General features: G+C 39.5%; 4 protein-coding genes and 1 long non-coding RNA gene across 7 annotated transcripts in view; 4 read left to right on the top strand and 1 right to left on the bottom strand.

Annotated features, from left to right (window-relative positions):
• The window catches only part of LOC113113638 (protocadherin alpha-C2-like), a 38,059-nt gene that overhangs the window by 2,717 nt on the left and 14,242 nt on the right, over window positions 1-21,100 (top strand). The gene's annotated exons all lie outside the window — the stretch shown is intronic.
• On the top strand, window positions 229-2,846 carry LOC113113637 (protocadherin beta-16-like). Its single transcript, XM_026279998.1, has one exon. It carries the CDS (start codon window positions 258-260, stop codon window positions 2,829-2,831), a length of 2,574 nt encoding a protein of 857 aa, XP_026135783.1. The 5' UTR covers window positions 229-257; the 3' UTR covers window positions 2,832-2,846.
• On the top strand, window positions 3,055-20,754 carry LOC113113640 (protocadherin alpha-C2-like). The gene is made up of 2 exons (XM_026280011.1): window positions 3,055-3,912; window positions 18,980-20,754. Exons 1-2 carry the CDS (start codon window positions 3,258-3,260, stop codon window positions 20,737-20,739), a joined length of 2,415 nt encoding a protein of 804 aa, XP_026135796.1. The 5' UTR covers window positions 3,055-3,257; the 3' UTR covers window positions 20,740-20,754.
• LOC113113639 (protocadherin alpha-C2-like) lies at window positions 5,693-20,754 on the top strand. 2 transcript variants are annotated; one of them, XM_026280008.1, is made up of 3 exons: window positions 5,693-8,663; window positions 10,357-10,475; window positions 11,054-11,497. In XM_026280008.1, the coding sequence occupies exons 1-2, from the start codon at window positions 6,258-6,260 to the stop codon at window positions 10,363-10,365; spliced, it is 2,415 nt and encodes an 804-aa protein (XP_026135793.1). In that variant the 5' UTR covers window positions 5,693-6,257; the 3' UTR covers window positions 10,366-10,475; window positions 11,054-11,497. The 2 variants fall into 2 exon arrangements, with proteins under 2 accessions (XP_026135793.1, XP_026135794.1); XM_026280009.1 differs by lacking the exons at window positions 10,357-10,475; window positions 11,054-11,497 and adding an exon at window positions 20,731-20,754 and having other exon boundaries at window positions 6,243-8,663.
• Window positions 15,536-18,218, bottom strand: LOC113113641 (uncharacterized). Of its 2 annotated transcripts, XR_003293616.1 has the most exons (5): window positions 18,078-18,218; window positions 16,824-17,253; window positions 16,536-16,641; window positions 16,148-16,211; window positions 15,536-15,763 (listed from the first exon to the last, which is right to left on the bottom strand). It is a non-coding gene; the product is annotated as an uncharacterized LOC113113641 (long non-coding RNA). The 2 variants fall into 2 exon arrangements; XR_003293617.1 differs by lacking the exons at window positions 16,148-16,211; window positions 16,536-16,641; window positions 16,824-17,253; window positions 18,078-18,218 and adding an exon at window positions 15,948-16,138.

The following is a 21,100-nucleotide window of genomic DNA, read 5'->3' as shown; positions in this document are numbered from 1 at the left end:
CACTCTTTGCTATAATCCAATTCAGATGAGCTGGCTCAATATTAAATGTGACTGTTTTTAGATCATGCACAAAGTGTCGCTGTTGTCTAGCAATACACACGATGCAAATTACTTATTGGTCTCCATAATGTAACGTCACAGTCTGCAGCTGGCAGAGTGATCCTCTCTTTGCACGTCTCTTTGTTCCTCCGCGTATTTCATTGTCAGTTTCCATTGCTTGCTTGGATTATATTGGACTTGTATCTTATATATAAAAAATGGAACCGTGTGTGAACGCACAGAAAATGAGAAGGTACGTTTTGTTATTTCTGATTATTTTTGACTTATTAAACCCAGCATTTGGCGTTACTCACTACTCTATTCCAGAGGAAATGGAGGTAGGATCTGTTGTTGCAAATATAGCCACTGATCTTGGTTTGGATATACAGAGTCTGACGAAACGCAGGATGCGCCTAGATGTGATAGCAAATAAAAAATATCTGGATGTAAATAAAGAAACAGGAGAGCTATTTATTGTCGAAAGGATTGACCGAGAATATCTCTGCCCTGCCAAAACAAGTTCGTGTTTTCTTAAGCTCGACGCTACAATCGAAAATCCAGTCAGGATGTTCAATATTGAACTAGAAATATTAGATATCAACGACAATGCACCCCACTTCCGACGAGATGTCATGCATTTAGACATTTCTGAATCGACCCCAGCCGGTGAGCGTTTCTCACTGAACAATGCAGTGGATTCAGACATTGGATCTAATTCAATTAAGACTTATGATCTTAGCGAAAGTGATCATTTTACTATCGAAATACAGTCTGGCCGAGATGGGTCTAAACTAGCCGATTTAGTACTGAAAAAAGCATTAGATCGCGAAGAACAAGCAGTTCATAATCTGATACTTACTGCTGTAGATGGCGGGGTGCCTTCGCGCTCTGGGACAGCTAATATTATTGTCCAAGTGCTAGACACTAATGACAACGCCCCACAGTTCGATGAAGACAGCTATACTGTACATTTAAATGAAAATTATCCAGTAGGAAGCCTTGTTGTTAGGTTAAATGCAACAGATTTGGATGAAGGGTCAAATTCCGAAATAACATACACATTCAGTTTATATACCTCCGAGAAAACGCAAGAGACGTTTAGTTTGAATTCAGAAACGGGTGAAATTCGAGTTAAAGAGATGATTAATTATGAAGATTTCAAGATCTATGATATGGAGATAATAGCAACTGATAAAGGAGCTAATAGTCTCTCTGGAAAATGTAAACTAAGTATTTTAATCACAGATATGAACGATAATCATCCGGAAATTTCCATCAAATCATTTTCTGGCCCTGTTAAAGAGGATATAGCTGTAAATTCAGTAATTGCAGTTGTTAGTGTGAGTGATAAAGACTCGGGAGAAAATGGGCAGGTAGATATTCATATTTCTGATGATTTACCTTTTGCACTCAAAGAATCGTCTGATAATTATTATGAATTATTAGTTTCAGAACCGTTAGACCGTGAAAAGGTTCCAGAATATGACATCACTATTACCGTGACTGACAGGGGCAACCCGCCGTTATCTGATAATGAAACTATAACTTTAGAGCTGCTGGACATTAACGACAATGTTCCTCAGTTCCCGCAGACCTTCTACACGATACCTGTTATGGAGAATAACGCGCCTGGAGCTTTACTGAGCTCTTTAACTGCTATAGACCCAGATCTCCATGAAAATCAGTATCTAGTTTACTTTATCATAGAGAAGGAAATAGTGAACACCTCCATGTCCATGCTGTTCTCCATTAACCCAGAGAACGGCAATCTTTACGCGCTAAAGACGTTTGACTATGAGATAGAGAAGGAGTTTCTTTTCCACATCGAGGCCAGAGACTCTGGTGTTCCTCCGCTCAGCAGTAACGTGACCGTTCACATTATTATCATGGATCAGAACGACAACACGCCGCTTATAGTGTCTCCATGGCGCGCGCACGGCTCGGTGGTGGAGGAAAAGATCCCGAGATCCACCGATAAAGGGACTCTGATAGCCAAAGTCATCGCCATAGACTCCGATTCAGTGCACAACTCTCGAATCACATACCAGTTTCTCCACAACACTGACGCCACATTATTCAGCTTGGATCAATATAACGGAGAGATCCGGACCATGAGGATGTTCAGTTACAGAGACTCGCGCCACCAGCAGCTGGTTGTGATCGCCAAGGACAACGGAGAGCCCGCGCTCTCTGCTACAGTCACCATCAAACTGTCCACGGTGGAGACCGCCCTTAAAACCTATGCTGACATGACTGAGGTGCCTTTGGGATATGACATCTTCTCCGATTTAAACCTGTATCTGGTGATCGGACTGGGCTCCGTTTCATTTCTTTTACTCATCACTATTTTGGTCACCATCGTGCTGAAGTGTCAGAAAACGAAGCCCAGCAAAGCGGCTCCTCCGTGCAGGAACAGTGTGATCAGTGAGAGGAACTCGACCATCGCGGATTCCACTCTGGTCTCCAACGATGCCTACTGGTACAGTTTATTTCTAGCAGAGACCAGGAAAGGAAAGCTGGTGGTCAGACAGCCTGTGCCAAAGGGAGCGAGATATGTCGTGTCCAGTTTACCGAGGAGCACAGGACTGACCGAGACCAGCGACTCAGCTGCTTCTACTCTACAGGTAAATATAGTCTTACTTTTTAAAGGTTACTGTAGTATGCGCTGTATATTCAGTTTTAATGATACCGCTAAAATTTTAAACTGGATATTCTGTTTGATGTTGCTGTGTTGTATATTTTTGTGCATTTGCCTTTACAAAATGTTTATGCTACCAAAAGAAAATATCTAAGTATAAATAATTTATCTGGCCAGTTTATCTTATCTGAATTACAGTGAATATTATATTTTGACAATGCTATGATACGATTTACAATCTTTAGTCGTTTAGCTTCTCATGACACAGAATTTAGTTTATATACTGTTTACATATATATAGTGCTTATGTTTTAGTACTAAACTCCTTCATGTACCACGGAAACCAATGCGCACAGCGTCGCTGTTCTCCCTGCAACTACTCCTCTTCGTTTATCTTTCATCACAGCCAATGCTGGTGACGTATGTGCTTTGTTGGCTGTAAGCTGTATGCTCTTTTCTTTCACGAACACCGCAAACGGCTTAATCTACTCCCTGGAAATCAGAAGGGTATATTTGTAACCCCAATGCGATTTGGTTTACGTTTCGTTGGAATATAAATCGAGAGAAAAAGAAAAAAAAAATGGAATCACGAATGAAAAGCAAGTCATTGAAAAGGTATGTGTTCGCCATCATTTTAATCTCTGTGCTGAAAACATCATCTTGTGTTACTCATTATTCTATACCTGAAGAATTGGACGTGGGCTTTATAGTGGCTAATTTTGCAAATGATCTGGGATTAGATGTTGAAACATTAAGTAGACGCAAGATTCGTCTCGACACTATCGCAAATAAAAAATATCTGGATATTAGCAAAGAAACGGGAGAGCTGTTTATTGTGGAGAGAATCGACCGCGAGCACATATGCACAACTAAGGCAGCAGCAGCGTGTGTTCTTAAACTGGATGCCACGATCGAAAACCCTGTGAGAATGTTTAATATCGAGTTGGAAATTCTTGATATTAACGACAATGCTCCACATTTTAGAAGGGACACAATGCATTTGGACATTTCGGAGTCAACGCCTGTGGGAGAAAGATTCTCCTTAAACAATGCAGTTGATCCTGATATCGGAGTTAATTCGATTAAAACGTATTATCTCAGTGAAAGCGATCATTTTTCAATCGAGATTCAGACCGGGCGGGATGGATCAAAATTCACTGATTTGATTCTTACAAAGGCTTTGGATAGAGAAGAACAGGCCATACATAATCTGATACTCACTGCTGTGGATGGAGGAGTCCCCGCGCGCTCTGGCACTGCTAGTATTATTGTGCGCGTTCTGGACACTAATGACAACGCCCCTCAATTCGATGAAGACAGTTATACAATACATCTAACAGAAAACGCACCAACTGGAAGCCTTGTATTCAAAATAAATGCGACAGATAAAGACGAGGGCTCAAATTCAGATTTATTTTACTCTTATAGTTTGTATACTTCAGAGAAAACACAACAGACATTCAGTCTAAATCCTGACAATGGAGAAATTAGAGTAAAAGAAATAGTTAATTATGAAGATTTCAGAGTCTACGATATGGAAATTATAGCAACAGATAAAGGATCTAATAGTCTCAGTGGAAAGTGTAAAGTTAAGATTTTAATCACAGATATGAATGACAATCATCCTGAAATTTCTATAAAATCATTCACAAGTCCAGTGAAAGAGGATATAGCTGTAAATTCAGTAATTGCAGTTGTTAGTGTGAGTGATAAAGACTCAGGAGAAAATGGACAGATAGATATTCATATTTCTGATGATTTACCTTTTGCGCTCAAAGAATCGTCTGATAATTATTATGAATTATTAGTTTCAGAACCGTTAGACCGTGAAAATGTTCCAGAATATGACATCACTATTACCGTGACTGACAGGGGCAACCCGCCGTTATCTGATAATGAAACTATAACTTTAGAGCTGCTGGACATTAACGACAATGTTCCTCAGTTCCCGCAGACCTTCTACACGATACCTGTTATGGAGAATAACGCGCCTGGAGCTTTACTGAGCTCTTTAACTGCTATAGACCCAGATCTCCATGAAAATCAGTATCTAGTTTACTTTATCATAGAGAAGGAAATAGTGAACACCTCCATGTCCATGCTGTTCTCCATTAACCCCGAGAACGGCAATCTTTACGCACTAAAGACGTTTGACTATGAGATAGAGAAGGAGTTTCTTTTCCACATCGAGGCCAGAGACTCTGGTGTTCCTCCGCTCAGCAGTAACGTGACCGTTCACATTATTATCATGGATCAGAACGACAACACGCCGCTTATAGTGTCTCCATGGCGCGCGCACGGCTCGGTGGTGGAGGAAAAGATCCCGAGATCCACCGATAAAGGGACTCTGATAGCCAAAGTCATCGCCATAGACTCTGATTCAGTGCACAACTCTCGAATCACGTACCAGTTTCTCCACAACACTGACGCCACATTATTCAGCTTGGATCAATATAACGGAGAGATCCGGACCATGAGGATGTTCAGTTACAGAGACTCGCGCCACCAGCAGCTGGTTGTGATCGCCAAGGACAACGGAGAGCCCGCGCTCTCTGCTACAGTCACCATCAAACTGTCCACGGTGGAGACCGCCCTTAAAACCTATGCTGACATGACTGAGGTGCCTTTGGGATATGACATCTTCTCCGATTTAAACCTGTATCTGGTGATCGGACTGGGCTCCGTTTCATTTCTTTTACTCATCACTATTTTGGTCACCATCGTGCTGAAGTGTCAGAAAACGAAGCCCAGCAAAGCGGCTCCTCCGTGCAGGAACAGTGTGATCAGCGAGAGGAACTCGACCATCGCGGATTCCACTCTGGTCTCCAACGATGCCTACTGGTACAGTTTATTTCTAGCAGAGACCAGGAAAGGAAAGCTGGTGGTCAGACAGCCTGTGCCAAAGGGAGCGAGATATGTCGTGTCCAGTTTACCGAGGAGCACAGGACTGACCGAGACCAGCGACTCAGCTGCTTCTACTCTACAGGTAAATATAGTCTTACTTTTTAAAGGTTACTGTAGTATGCGCTGTATATTCAGTTTTAATGATACCGCTAAAATTTTAAACTGGATATTCTGTTTGATGTTGCTGTGTTGTATATTTTTGTGCATTTGCCTTTACAAAATGTTTATGCTACCAAAAGAAAATATCTAAGTATAAATAATTTATCTGGCCAGTTTATCTCATCTGAATTACAGTGAATATTATATTTTGACAATGCTATGATACGATTTACAATCTTTAGTCGTTTAGCTTCTCATGACACAGAATTTAGTTTATATACTGTTTACATATATATAGTGCTTATGTTTTAGTACTAAAACTCCTTCATGTACCACGGAAACCAATGCGCACAGCGTCGCTGTTCTCCCTGCAACTACTCCTCTTCGTTTATCTTTCATCACAGCCAATGCTGGTGACGTATGTGCTTTGTTGGCTGTAAGCTGTATGCTCTTTTCTTTCACGAACACCGCAAACGGCTTAATCTACTCCCTGGAAATCAGAAGGGTATATTTGTAACCCCAATGCTATTTGGTTTACGTTTCGTTGGAATATAAATCGAGAGAAAAAGAAAAAAAAATGGAATCACGAATGAAAAGCAAGTCGTTGAAAAGGTATGTGTTCGCCATCATTTTAATCTCTGTGCTGAAAACATCATCTTGTGTTACTCATTATTCTATACCTGAAGAATTGGACGTGGGCTTTATAGTGGCTAATTTTGCAAATGATCTGGGATTAGATGTTGAAACATTAAGTAGACGCAAGATTCGTCTCGACACTATCGCAAATAAAAAATATCTGGATATTAGCAAAGAAACGGGAGAGCTGTTTATTGTGGAGAGAATCGACCGCGAGCACATATGCACAACTAAGGCAGCAGCAGCGTGTGTTCTTAAACTGGATGCCACGATCGAAAACCCTGTGAGAATGTTTAATATCGAGTTGGAAATTCTTGATATTAACGACAATGCTCCACATTTTAGAAGGGACACAATGCATTTGGACATTTCGGAGTCAACGCCTGTGGGAGAAAGATTCTCCTTAAACAATGCAGTTGATCCTGATATCGGTGTTAATTCGATTAAAACGTATTATCTCAGTGAAAGTGAACATTTTTCAATCGAGATTCAGACCGGGCGGGATGGATCAAAATTCACTGATTTGATTCTTACAAAGGCTTTGGATAGAGAAGAACAGGCCATACATAATCTGATACTCACTGCTGTGGATGGAGGAGTCCCCGCGCGCTCTGGCACTGCTAGTATTATTGTGCGCGTTCTGGACACTAATGACAACGCCCCTCAATTCGATGAAGACAGTTATACAATACATCTAACAGAAAACTCACCAACTGGAAGCCTTGTATTCAAAATAAATGCGACAGATAAAGACGAGGGCTCAAATTCAGATTTATTTTACTCTTATAGTTTGTATACTTCAGAGAAAACACAACAGACATTCAGTCTAAATCCGGACAATGGAGAAATTAGAGTAAAAGAAATAGTTAATTATGAGGATTTCAGAGTATATGATATGGAAGTTATAGCAACAGATAAAGGATTGAATAGTCTCAGTGGAAAGTGTAAAGTTAAGATTTTAATCACAGATATGAATGACAATCATCCTGAAATTTCCATAAAATCTTTATCAAGTCCAGTGAAAGAAGATATAGCTGTAAATTCAGTAATTGCAGTTGTTAGTGTGAGTGATAAAGACTCGGGAGAAAATGGGCAGGTAGATATTCATATTTCTGATGATTTACCTTTTGCGCTCAAAGAATCGTCTGATAATTATTATGAATTATTAGTTTCAGAACCGTTAGACCGTGAAAAGGTTCCAGAATATGACATCACTATTACCGTGACTGACAGGGGCAACCCGCCGTTATCTGATAATGAAACTATAACTTTAGAGCTGCTGGACATTAACGACAATGTTCCTCAGTTCCCGCAGACCTTCTACACGATTCCTGTTATGGAGAATAACGCGCCTGGAGCTTTACTGAGCTCTTTAACTGCTATAGACCCAGATCTCCATGAAAATCAGTATCTAGTTTACTTTATCATAGAGAAGGAAATAGTGAACACCTCCATGTCCATGCTGTTCTCCATTAACCCAGAGAACGGCAATCTTTACGCACTAAAGACGTTTGACTATGAGATAGAGAAGGAGTTTCTTTTCCACATCGAGGCCAGAGACTCTGGTGTTCCTCCGCTCAGCAGTAACGTGACCGTTCACATTATTATCATGGATCAGAACGACAACACGCCGCTTATAGTGTCTCCATGGCGCGCGCACGGCTCGGTGGTGGAGGAAAAGATCCCGAGATCCACCGATAAAGGGACTCTGATAGCCAAAGTCATCGCCATAGACTCTGATTCAGTGCACAACTCTCGAATCACGTACCAGTTTCTCCACAACACTGACGCCACATTATTCAGCTTGGATCAATATAACGGAGAGATCCGGACCATGAGGATGTTCAGTTACAGAGACTCGCGCCACCAGCAGCTGGTTGTGATCGCCAAGGACAACGGAGAGCCCGCGCTCTCTGCTACAGTCACCATCAAACTGTCCACGGTGGAGACCGCCCTTAAATCCTATGCTGACATGACTGAGGTTCCTTTGGGATATGACATCTTCTCCGATATAAACCTGTATCTGGTGATCGGACTGGGCTCCGTTTCATTTCTTTTACTCATCACTATTTTGGTCACCATCGTGCTCAAGTGTCAGAAAACGAAGCCCAGCAAAGCGGCTCCTCCGTGCAGGAACAGTGTGATCAGTGAGAGGAACTCGACCATCGCGGATTCCACTCTGGTCTCCAACGATGCCTACTGGTACAGTTTATTTCTAGCAGAGACCAGGAAAGGAAAGCTGGTGGTCAGACAGCCTGTGCCAAAGGGAGCGAGATATGTCGTGTCCAGTTTACCGAGGAGCACAGGACTGACCGAGACCAGCGACTCAGCTGCTTCTACTCTACAGGTAGGCTCAGATATGTTTTTCTTCTTCAGTTAATTGTCATATTATTTAACCCTTTCTTATTGTTGCGGCACCTCTAAACATTTTCTAATTCGAACACATGTTTTAATTAAACATTTGGAGCTGTGGTTATCTTTAAATGTTACTTTTACAGGAAAGAACAGAGAGCAATGATTGAGTTTTTAAAACGTTTTTTAAGTAATGTTCAGTTCATTTTAAAACACTTTTAAAATATAGATTATTCTTTCTTCGTGGATGCAATTCGTTCCTGTGCGCATTAATGTGCATCCCTCTCCTTTGTGCGCAGAGAGTCGCTGTTCACCTTTAAAACATTTCTGACTACAATATATAACACCCATCGTCGCCATTACTGTTTATTGTGCAGACAACGCTGCAGACATCGATCGCTATACAATCCGTTCTTTCTTTTAAGGTTGAACACTTCATTATTTCTATTTACTTTACAGTGCTAAGTCAGTTTTAAAGACAGGTTACGTTTTGAACCCGGAATAGTAGGTCTACACCGAGCTCACAAGCTATGGATTCCTTTGTGACACCCGATTCGAACGTTATCACTCGATTGAATGGGGCGTTATCAGCGGTTATCAGCCCATAGAAATGGGCCAGGAGGGGCCTCCTGTGCCTACTAGTAGGCTCAGAAGGCCGTGATCATCCATCCAAATGGTTGATCACCCACAAATATACAAGAGAAGACTCCAGATCCAATCCCAGAATTCCTGCTCACCTGTAATCGGAAGTCTACTGGACGAATGCGGGAACGTTGCGATATTTCCTGCTTAATATTTTCAGGTAAGACTATTAAAATTATAAAACTGAGCATTTAAACTGTAATGGAAAACAATACATACACTCGTATTGCGTGTCATTATTGTTGACATGAGATAACCGTATAGCGATGTGTCTGCAAACGTTATCGCTAGATCATATTACGTTATTAGCGTGTCGTTATGTTAACGTTACATGCTTTATGTGAGCATTAACGTTGCTAATATGAGTTTGTATTTACGTCTGAAGCTAATGGGGGAATTTAGTTTCTAGTTAAACTGTCAAAATGACTTTTTACACTCTTACAGGCTATTGTGAATGCTCGATAACGCCTCACTGAAGCCAGATCATAGGCTTAATGTAACCCATATCGACTTGAGAGAAATATTAAACACAAGACGTATTTTACGGCTGTTTGGAAACCTTGGGATGTTGTCTAGAGTGTAAAATAAAGTTCTGTGGGTTTGGTTCTATCTATCTATCTATCTATCTGTCTGTCTGTGTCTATCTGTCTGTCTCTCTCTTTCTCTCTCACTCTCTCTAAAGCTTGCTAGCTGTGTATATATTTATATAATTGATCTATCTATCTATCTATCTATCTATCTATCTATCTATCTATCTATATATATATATATATATATATATATACATGAAGCGTCATGAAACAGATTTTCATGATAGTATTTGGGAAGTACTTCACTCACACAAATTGCATTCATCAGTTTAAGAATGCTGAGTGTATTGAAAAGAATCATCAGGGCATCTACTTTACACGTTATCTTGTTTTTACAGAGTTGTTACAGATAAATGGTTTTCACAACCCAAGTACTGATTGTCGTTGTATGAATTTACTTTAAAAGGAGATGCTGACTAATGCGTTAAGTTTTCTGTGCATCTATTTTTTCTTCAGGCACAATGAATGATATTAAGGGCAGGTGCGCCACATTGGGGGAAGATGCAAAGCAGAAATACATTCAAGAGGCAGCAGCACTGAGGGCACATGGGCAGGCGCAGGACCTAAACCCTGAGGTGAGGGATGCCTGAATTAAAATGCACTTAAAGAAGCTGAAGTTAGATGTTTGGAAACAGGATTCATTTGCTAAGCATTAGTGGTATTCTTAAAGTATTAGATGGAAGGATGATCAACAGCAATTGTGGTGTGTGCAAAACATTGTGTTAGACAACTGGATTGTTTATCTCTAGTTTTTAATCATAATTTCAAATGAGTTCGTTACAAAAAAATATTCCAGCTGATTTTTGTTTACAAGGCTATCAACATCAAATATTCTCACATTGAAGAAATTGTCAAAGACTCATACCACCATCTCAAACTGGAAGCAGCTGAAGAACAAAGTGGTCATGAGATTTGTTAAATTAAAATGTAGTTACCCCTCTGTTTCAGGTTTGATTTACATCCATTTCTGAAACGAAAAACCCAGAGTTTTCCTAAAGATCTGAGATGAATTGATGTACAATACCCACATATTCCTTTGGCAACAGTTAAAAATGAACAAGCTGCCTTTGAGATGTTGCTTTAAATATAGTGATGAGTATGATTTAAACTAACTGGCTTGACTTTCAAAATATTTGTGTTTTTTCTTTGGTAGATGGAGGCAATTTGTGCTGTGTCTGCCGCATCCATTTTGATGATAAGAAGAAGAATGCAAGAAAGAAGTGGCGCTCATGGTCTCAGTGCACAGTGTGCCAATCATGGTCACACACAGGACGTGGCTTTAAAAAGAACATGTGCGTTCACTGCCAGGGTCAAGACACCATGCAAACACCCTGAAGATGTATCTTGTTACTTGTTTGAGTTGTTTTTACTGTGTTGACGGCCCCCAACCCATCCATACAAACACACACACACAATACATACATATGCTGCAAATTCATTGTAATGACCACACTTCACACGTAAGAAGAAAATTGTGATCTTTTTGTTATTTTCATTCACCCCATTTTTATTTATTATTGTTGTTTGTTGGCACCATCAATGTGTTCTCCTTTATACAGGACTTATGTGGGGACCAATAAAGTTATATTGTACTGAATTGAGTCTACATGTTTATATATATATATATATATATATATATATATATATATATATATATATATATACACACACCTGTTTCATCATTGGTTCAGTAGGGCTGGGTTTGAGCAAGGACCTCACCTTAATATTCACAACAGTGGGTCAGAGTATGATTTCATGTTATGATTAGATGCTTCACATAACTTTATATTTTTCACAGTTTTGCTGTCAGTAGGAGATGCTTGGCAAAAAAATATATTGAAAAGATGGTTACTGGTACTTGTAGAAACTTTGGTATACAGCTGAACACTACAATTTATTTATTTTAAATTTAAATGGTTTCTATGGCATTGCTTACTTCCACTCTGAAGTATTTTCTTCACAATTACTGTTACGCTTTTATTTTAATGATAAACATTTAAGAGAAAATGTGAAGGGTATCATTTTATCTGTATTAAGGATATCAATTGTTTCTCCTTGGATTCAGATAAATAAAGTTTATTGTCAGTTTATGTGAGGGAGGACTGGTGTGTTCCACTTTTGTTTGCAGTTGTCTGCCGTGGGTAGACTACATTTAATTCAAAGTGCTGTCGTTCAATTATATTTATATATATATATATATATATATATAGTCACGGGAGGAGCACAAGACAGACACAGTGGGTGTGGCGTCAGGCCTCGGAGAGGCTTTTATTAACAGAAATCATAAAACAAAGGGAATAAAAGTGGCCAAAGGGAGAAAGTGTCCAAAATAACAGGGAATCTGGTGTCCTCGTCGTGCTGCGGGATTTGTGTAGGTCGGGCAGTGTTCATCAAGGAAGGGTCCAGGCAAGGGGCGGAGTCCGGCGGCCGCACGCGCTCCCCTCCTTGGTCCGGGGCGCGAGGGGCGGCGGCTTCTCCTAGCGGCCGCGTCTCTCTCGTTGGCCGCGGCGCTGGTAGGGGATGGACGGCCCGGCATCCTGGCCCGTCGGCCGTGTATACGGGTGCGGATCCCATCCGGATCGCGGGTCCGGCAGCTCACGTCTTGGTGGCGCGGGAGTCCCTCAACGCACCCTTGCTGGACCCACGAGGACACCAGTGTGCATGCACGGGGAAGAGACCGGTCTCCTGAGGAGAGGCGCGTTGGGCTTTTAAACAGCGGCGGTAATGAGGCTCCACTTCCTTCAGGTGTGCCCCATCACACGCCGCCAGCCCTGACTCGTCCAGCGCCCCTCCTCTCACACACCCACTCCAGTCGGGAGCCTGGTGAAGGGCGGCGATTTAGGACGGGGTGCCGGTGACAATCAGGGAGGAGGCAGCTGACTCGTCACAATATATATATATATATATATATATATATATATATATATATATATATATATATATATATATATATATATATATATATATATATATATAATTAATTATACATTTTAAATCTGATTAGTTTATCTGGTTTGCAAATTAGGGTTGTAAAATTATATATTTACTGAACATATAAAATATCTAGTATAGCCAAACTATTAATTACATTGCATCTAGATGAATGCAAAGAAATTAATTGACATGCTTTCAAACATGCTTTTTAAATGACACATGAGTTTTGGTAACATGGACAGAGAAAACATTTAATGATCTTCTGCTCAGAAACCTTGTAAAAACTTTAACTTTTACCAGCCATTACCAGCATTCTTCAAATTATCTTTTTTTATGTTCAACATAAGAAAGCAACTCATACAGGTTTGGAATAACATGAGGGTGAGTAAATGATGACAGAATTTTCATTTTTGGGGGAACCATCCCATAATTAGATTTGCCACATGGGAACCAAACAGAAATGCAAAATGAGTCTCTCTGTGTGTGTGTGTGTGTGTGTGTGCGGACAGGGTATTTGTCATGTTGTGGGTTCATAAATCTGTTTACAAAGTCAGAAACAAACAAACAAGCAAATAGCTTCTTTTTATATAGGCTATGGCTATTGAGCCTTTAAATAGCTCTCTGAAACTACACCCGAGATGGCTTGTGCATGTGAAATGAGAAAATTAAAACTTTGTCGTAGAGCTAAACCATATACATTGTTAGAAAGGTCTTGACCCAGAGAGTAACATATGTAAGTATGAAGATTCTACATAGCTCCTGTTTTGAAATACTGACCTTTGAAACATCACCTTGGTGCATATTTGAAGGCTTATAATAAAGCAATAAAAAGGGCTACACACATGGGACTAACTGTTATAGAGAGCTCTTGTCCTCATTTATGATGTAAATATAGTCAACAGCTCTGGATATTGTCAAATCGGGTTAAAAGTAATTTGAACCCATTTAAAATTTAGACATTTAAAATCTGTTTACATAGATATGTTTACAATCCGCCTAAACTCCACACTGTACTCTCAACTCACTATTTGCAATATCCAATTCTAAGAAATACACGATTTTTTTTAAAACTACAATTCCCTATAGCTACTCAGTGCAGCTTGATACAAATCAAGCACTGCAGTTGTAGTATCTGGTTTGCAAATTAGGGTTGGAAATTAGGGTTGTAAAAAGATATATCTACTGAATATATCAAATATCTAGTACAACCAATCTATTAATTACGCTGCATCTAGATGATTTACGTTAAGAAAATCTAAATATATTTGTTTATTTAAGACTTTTTAGCCGAAATGTAGAACGCGCAAACCCCGCCCACAACACAATGCACTTCCGTAACCTTCTGCTACCAAAAATTTATTTCTCTGAATCGAAGGAGAAATGTGCAAAAGTTATATTAACATATCTTATTGAGTTATCTGTTTGTTGTTGTTTTTTCGTGGACAAATGTTGAATTCATCATTTAAAAAAAAAAGTGTCTTGTGAATAAAATACTTTTGGACGGAAGTACGTTATGCAAGCCACGTGGTTTCAGCGATAGCAGCGTAACAACCATGCAACGAACAACGAACAAACTAAATGTAATATACATTCAATGAAAGAAGAAAGTGAAAATAAAACGAAAACAGCCAATGGGAAGAAGAGAAAAAATGTGTTAAATTACATAGGCTTGGATCTGGAGAATTTCAAGCCAATAACAGTTATGTAGGAACATACTGAATGTGGCACACTGTCACATACGGATTATGACTGTAAATTCATTGTATGTCATTTTTTAAGTAAATTACTTTTCATTGACTTTAAATGTGCTGTGAATAAGTGCAGAGCACCATGGCTGTAACTCATAGAGTCAATACACCTCTATGTTCCCTTTTATTTTATGTTTTTACAAACTCATAGTTGCTTCAGAGGATTCAAGATCCAATAATTTATTTTCATTTCAACTCAGTCGAAGGGGATTTTGATGGTGAGCTCATAAAAAACAAAACACCTCCCACACATTTGTACATTACAGTAAATAACATATTACATTATGGTAAACACATTTTTTTTTTTTAGATTAGATTAGATTCAACTTTATTGTCATTATGCAGAGTACAAGTACAGAGCTAATGAAATGCAGTTAGCATCTAACAAGAAGTGCAAGAATAAAGTGTTTTATATGCACAAAAGTGCAGAGTAAGTAAAGCTATGATATACAGAATGTACAGTGGAGTTGCTATATACAATATTGATCAGAGTATATACCGAATATAAATATGAATGCAATGTAGGGATTGTATGTACATTATGAACAGAGCAATGAAGGATTATATAAACATTATGAACAGCAGGAACGTGAGAACAGTGGTAATAAATGCAGTTGGATGAGTGTGCAAAAATATTGTTGAACAATGTATTCTATGCAAAATAACAGTAGTGCAATATTTTTTATATAAATATTTTACTGTGCTTGTACAGTAACAATTATAGACAGTTTATTTTTTAATTTTGTACTCATACAGACAGACTAGTGGTGTATATGTATGCTTAAATACAGTGCCTAAGCTTAAATAGATCAGACCTAGTAAAACAACATGTCTGCACAAGTAACGCAGTAAAGTAATTATATTATATTATATTATAATACCTTGAATGAGAGCAGCTTACTGCAGTCCTAAATATTTAAGGAAAACATAGATTTATGAGAGGAATAGTGATCTTTTTTCACAAGTTTAATTAATATTTCATGGACTCGAATGAAATTCTGCAACAATGATTAACCTCGAGGCTTTGAGCTGTCAAGATGTGATAGCAGGTATTCCTCTACATCCTTTTCATCAACAAACACGCGGGTTCCGTGTAATGGATCAACCGCACTTGTCCCAGAGCTTTGATTCCTCACAAGGCCAAAGTTGGCATCCAATGTGACAATCATATCTCCATCCGCCTGGAAAACAAACACTTACAGTAACACTGGTTTTGTACCCGCACCAGGTTTATACATTTATACTATTACTATTCTATTACAATACTACATAAACAAATTAACTTTTACGTTTGATATTAATTCAGATTTTATTTCTATGCCATTAATTTAATCAAACAAGAACCACGCTGGAATTATAACCAACCTTTGGACATGCTGGGCATATGGTGCCATCATTTAATTGTGGGCAAATATCAACCAAACTTCTTTGTCGGAAGTGGTGATGCCTAAAATGGGATATGGGGTGTTGCGAAAAACCCTCAACAGAAACCTGACACTCCAGTGCCAGAGAAACAGAAAGCTCTAGCAGAGGGATGGAGAAGGCTGTCTGGTCAGAGCCCATACCTCAACAGAGTACAGGTTTCTGGTTCACACGCACACATGGTGACTGTAACGGTGCAGAGCCGTCCTGCCAAATATAAAGAGGAAAATAACATACAAACATAACCTAGTAGTACTATAGAGACTACCATATCAGTATAAATTAAATTAAATGTATGCATTTAGCAGACGCTTTTATCCAAAGCGACTTACGGTGGATTCAGGCTATACATTTTTACCTATCATGATAGTATATAAACTATAACTATCATGACTTTTTTTTTTTTATTGCATCACAAATTTGATTAATTCCTTAAAGGAAATCATTACTCCACATGTAATAGGATTGAATTCCTTAACCTGTCATTAAAATTAAATACATTAAGATTTTGTATCAGGTAAAATGACAAACCTGTGCTGACAATGATCTTCATGTCCTTTGTGTACACAGCATGGGTGCCATGGGCTTCAGGTAAATATAGGAATAATCCCAGGGAGGATGGCTCATAGTAAACATTCTGTAAGAAAGATGGATAGCTCTAATGTTTTTAAAACAACAAACTTGTGACACTAACAGTTGATACTGCATAGTGCTAAAACAATTCGAAGTATCGAATGAATCTGTTGACATTACTGTGAGTTTGCTGTCTGTATGCAAGTATAGCAATAGCAATGTAGGACTGTATGCTACTGTTCTTACATTCCACTTTTCAGGAAGATGCAGTAAATTTCTGTGAATCCTCTTCAGGCAAACCTCACAGAACACTGTAGTGGAGCTGCACTCAATGCACCTATAATCAGCATGTTCTCAGCAGACAACACACTGGGTAGTGATCGGTGCTGAACATTCAAACGACACCTTAAGCATCTCATCCTTGACTGCATCCCAGGCATGAAGCTCTCTCTTCTTTGCCTTACTGTATGCGCTCTCAGAACAGCTTGGTGTCGCATCATCAGGTTCAGCAGGTTGAGATGTAATAGAAGGGTCTGAAGGGTGGGTCTGATTGTAGCTGGGCTGGGGAAGACCTTGACTGAGGTAAGAAAACTTGCAGGGCCCACCATAGACCTCCTCACCAACTTAATTTTAACGTTCCTGAAACGTGTGGTCATCTTAAGTGCTTTTCCCATATCTGAAATCAAAATATTTGACAATTATTACATAAAGCAAAGTGCAACCCGTACCGTACTTCTTATCACAGCCTAAAAGACAGTGGTGCGATAGTTAGATAGATCCAGCTAGCTAGATAACTAGATATATAGATTGCAAGATAGATAGATAGATAGATAGATAAATAGACATCGAGCTAGATCTATATCTAAAGATAGATTATATAAATAGATACACAGCTAGCTAGCTATATATATAAACTGCTCAAAAAAATAAAGGGAACACTTGTGGGTTATATTGTGTTGTTAAGTATTCCCTTTATATTTTTGAGAAGGTATATAGATAGAAAGACAGATATAAAGCTTCCTGATATAGGATCAAATCCAGCCAAGCTTTGTTCAAACCCACAGAACTTTATTTTACACTCTAGTCAAGATCCCAAAGGTTTCCAAACAGCCGTAAAATACGTCTTGTGTTTAATATTTCCCTCAAGTCAATATGGGTTACATTAAGCCTATGATCTGGCTTCAGTGAGGCGTTATCGAGCATTCACAATAGCCTGTAAGAGTGTACATTTTTTTTTAAATGTTTACAGTTTAACTTTGCTTTTAACTAGAAACTAAATTCTCCCATTAGCTTCAGACGTAAATACAGCAACGTTAATGCTCACATAAAGCATACAACGTTAACGTAACGACAGGCTAATAACGTAATATGGCCTAACGTTAGCGATAACGTTTCGCTATACGGTTATCTCATGTCAACAATAATGACACGCAATACGAGTGTATGTATTGTTTTCCATTACAGTTTAAAAGCTCATTTTTATAATTTGAATAGTCTTACCTGAAAATATTAAGCAGGAAATATCGCAACGCTGCCGCTTTAGTCCAGTAGACTTCCGATTACAGGTGAGCAGGAATTCTGGGATTGGATCTGGAGTCTTCTCTTGTATATTTGTTGGTGATCAACCATTTGGATGGATGATCACGGCCTTCTGAGCCTACTAGTAGGCACAGGAGGCCCCTCCTGGCCCATTTCTATGGGCTGATAACCGCTGATAACGCCCCATTCAATCGAGTGATAACGTTCGAATCGGGTGTTTGTGAGAGCCCCGAACCAGATTTTAAGGTACGTTTGGATGTGTCTTATTCTCTCCGAATCCTTAAAGCATGTGTCTACAGTAACTCACTATTCTATACCTGAGGAAATGGAAGAAGGATCCGTGGTTGCAAATCTGGCAGCTGATCTCGGATTGGATGTGCAAACGTTAAACAGACGGAAGATGCGTTTGGACACGATCGCATCTAAAAAATATCTTGACATTAACAAAGAAACCGGAGAGCTGTATGTCGTACAGAAGATAGACAGAGAACACATCTGCAATTCCAAATTAACCTGCTTTTTGAAGCTAGATGCTACAATAGAAAACCCAATTCGAATGTTTAATATCGAAATAGAAATACTTGATATCAATGATAATGCACCACATTTTAGGAGAGACACAATGCACTTGGATATATCAGAGTCTACTTCAGCTGGGGAGAGGTTTTCTTTGAACAATGCTTTTGATCCAGATATCGGAAGCAATTCTGTGAAATCATATTACTTAAGTGATAGTGCTCATTTCAGCATCGAAATACAGACAGGAAGAGATGGATCGAAATTTGCTGATTTAATTTTGACGAAAGCTTTGGACCGTGAGGAGCAAACAGTTCATAATCTGATACTCACTGCTGTGGATGGAGGAGTCCCCGCGCGCTCTGGCACTGCTAGTATTATTGTGCGCGTTCTTGACACTAATGACAACGCCCCTCAATTCGATGAAGACAGTTATACTATAAACCTAACAGAAAACGCGCCAACTGGAAGCCTTGTCGTGAAATTAAACGCGACAGATAAAGACGAGGGCTCAAATTCAGATATACTTTATTCATATAGTCTGTACACTTCAGAAAAAACACAGCAAACATTCAGTCTGAATCCTGACAATGGAGAAATTAGAGTAAAAGAGATGATTAATTATGAGGATTTCAGGATCTATGATATGGAAATTATAGCAACAGATAAAGGATCTAATAGTCTCTCTGGAAAGTGTAAAGTTAAGATTTTAATCACAGATATGAATGACAATCATCCTGAAATTTCTATAAAATCATTCACAAGTCCAGTAAAAGAGGATATAGCTGTAAATACAGTAATTGCAGTTGTTAGTGTGAGTGATAAAGACTCAGGAGAAAATGGGCAGGTAGATATTCATATTTCTGATGATTTACCTTTTGCGCTCAAAGAATCGTCTGATAATTATTATGAATTATTAGTTTCAGAACCGTTAGACCGTGAAAATGTTCCAGAATATGACATCACTATTACCGTTACTGACAGGGGCAACCCGCCGTTATCTGATAATGAAACTATAACTTTAGAGCTGCTGGACATTAACGACAATGTTCCTCAGTTCCCGCAGACCTTCTACACGATACCTGTTATGGAGAATAACGCGCCTGGAGCTTTACTGAGCTCTTTAACTGCTATAGACCCAGATCTCCATGAAAATCAGTATCTAGTTTACTTTATCATAGAGAAGGAAATAGTGAACACCTCCATGTCCATGCTGTTCTCCATTAACCCAGAGAACGGCAATCTTTACGCGCTAAAGACGTTTGACTATGAGATAGAGAAGGAGTTTCTTTTCCACATCGAGGCCAGAGACTCTGGTGTTCCTCCGCTCAGCAGTAACGTGACTGTTCACATTATTATCATGGATCAGAACGACAACACGCCGCTTATAGTGTCTCCATGGCGCGCGCACGGCTCGGTGGTGGAGGAAAAGATCCCGAGATCCACCGATAAAGGGACTCTGATAGCCAAAGTCATCGCCATAGACTCTGATTCAGTGCACAACTCTCGAATCACGTACCAGTTTCTCCACAACACTGACGCCACGTTATTCAGCTTGGATCAATATAACGGAGAGATCCGGACCATGAGGATGTTCAGTTACAGAGACTCGCGCCACCAGCAGCTGGTTGTGATCGCCAAGGACAACGGAGAGCCCGCGCTCTCTGCTACAGTCACCATCAAACTGTCCACGGTGGAGACCGCCCTTAAAACCTATGCTGACATGACTGAGGTTCCTTTGGGATATGACATCTTCTCCGATTTAAACCTGTATCTGGTGATCGGACTGGGCTCCGTTTCATTTCTTTTACTCATCACTATTTTGGTCACCATCGTGCTGAAGTGTCAGAAAACGAAGCCCAGCAAAGCGGCTCCTCCGTGCAGGAACAGTGTGATCAGTGAGAGGAACTCGACCATCGCGGATTCCACTCTGGTCTCCAACGATGCCTACTGGTACAGTTTATTTCTAGCAGAGACCAGGAAAGGAAAGCTGGTGGTTAGACAGCCTGTGCCAAAGGGAGCGAGATATGTCGTGTCCAGTTTACCGAGGAGCACAGGACTGACCGAGACCAGCGACTCAGCTGCTTCTACTCTACAGGTAAAATAATCCGTTCAATAATCTAAGAGATATTTTCATGACGGTTCACGCACAATTTATTTTCAAGATATTAAATTAGACGTGGCTCATGCTGCAGTTTATCTGACCGAGAACATACAAGATACCTTTTTCCTTTTATATTTTAATAGTTTTTATTTATTTTATTTCTCATTATCAGTATTTTTGTTTTATATTTTGGGGCTCTATATATAGCATATTGTCTTTGCGTCCATTAAAACAGGAACAGTAATCATAACATTAAAATAACGCGAAAAAAAAAAAAACACTTGGTAAGAAAGGCTGTTTCTTTCTTATTGTGTATGTTCAGATTAAACTCACTGAGCGTCGCTGTTTTCTAAGAAAACGCTTT

Source organism: Carassius auratus, chromosome 14 (assembly GCF_003368295.1).
Source record: "Carassius auratus strain Wakin chromosome 14, ASM336829v1, whole genome shotgun sequence".
Lineage (NCBI taxonomy): Eukaryota > Metazoa > Chordata > Actinopteri > Cypriniformes > Cyprinidae > Carassius > Carassius auratus.
This window is presented reverse-complemented; position numbering and strand designations above follow the sequence as displayed.

What these genes read in the sequence shown, in the direction of transcription:
- LOC113113637 (XM_026279998.1), top strand. Translation starts at nt 258, where the DNA reads ATGGAACCGTGTGTGAACGCACAGAAAATGAGAAGGTACGTTTTGTTA.
- LOC113113640 (XM_026280011.1), top strand. Translation starts at nt 3,258, where the DNA reads ATGGAATCACGAATGAAAAGCAAGTCATTGAAAAGGTATGTGTTCGCC. An exon ending in ACTCACTGCTGTGGATGGAG is followed by an intron (nt 3,913 to 18,979) that starts GAGTCCCCGCGC and finishes CTGTGGATGGAG; the next exon opens with GAGTCCCCGCGCGCTCTGGC.
- LOC113113639 (XM_026280009.1), top strand. Translation starts at nt 6,258, where the DNA reads ATGGAATCACGAATGAAAAGCAAGTCGTTGAAAAGGTATGTGTTCGCC.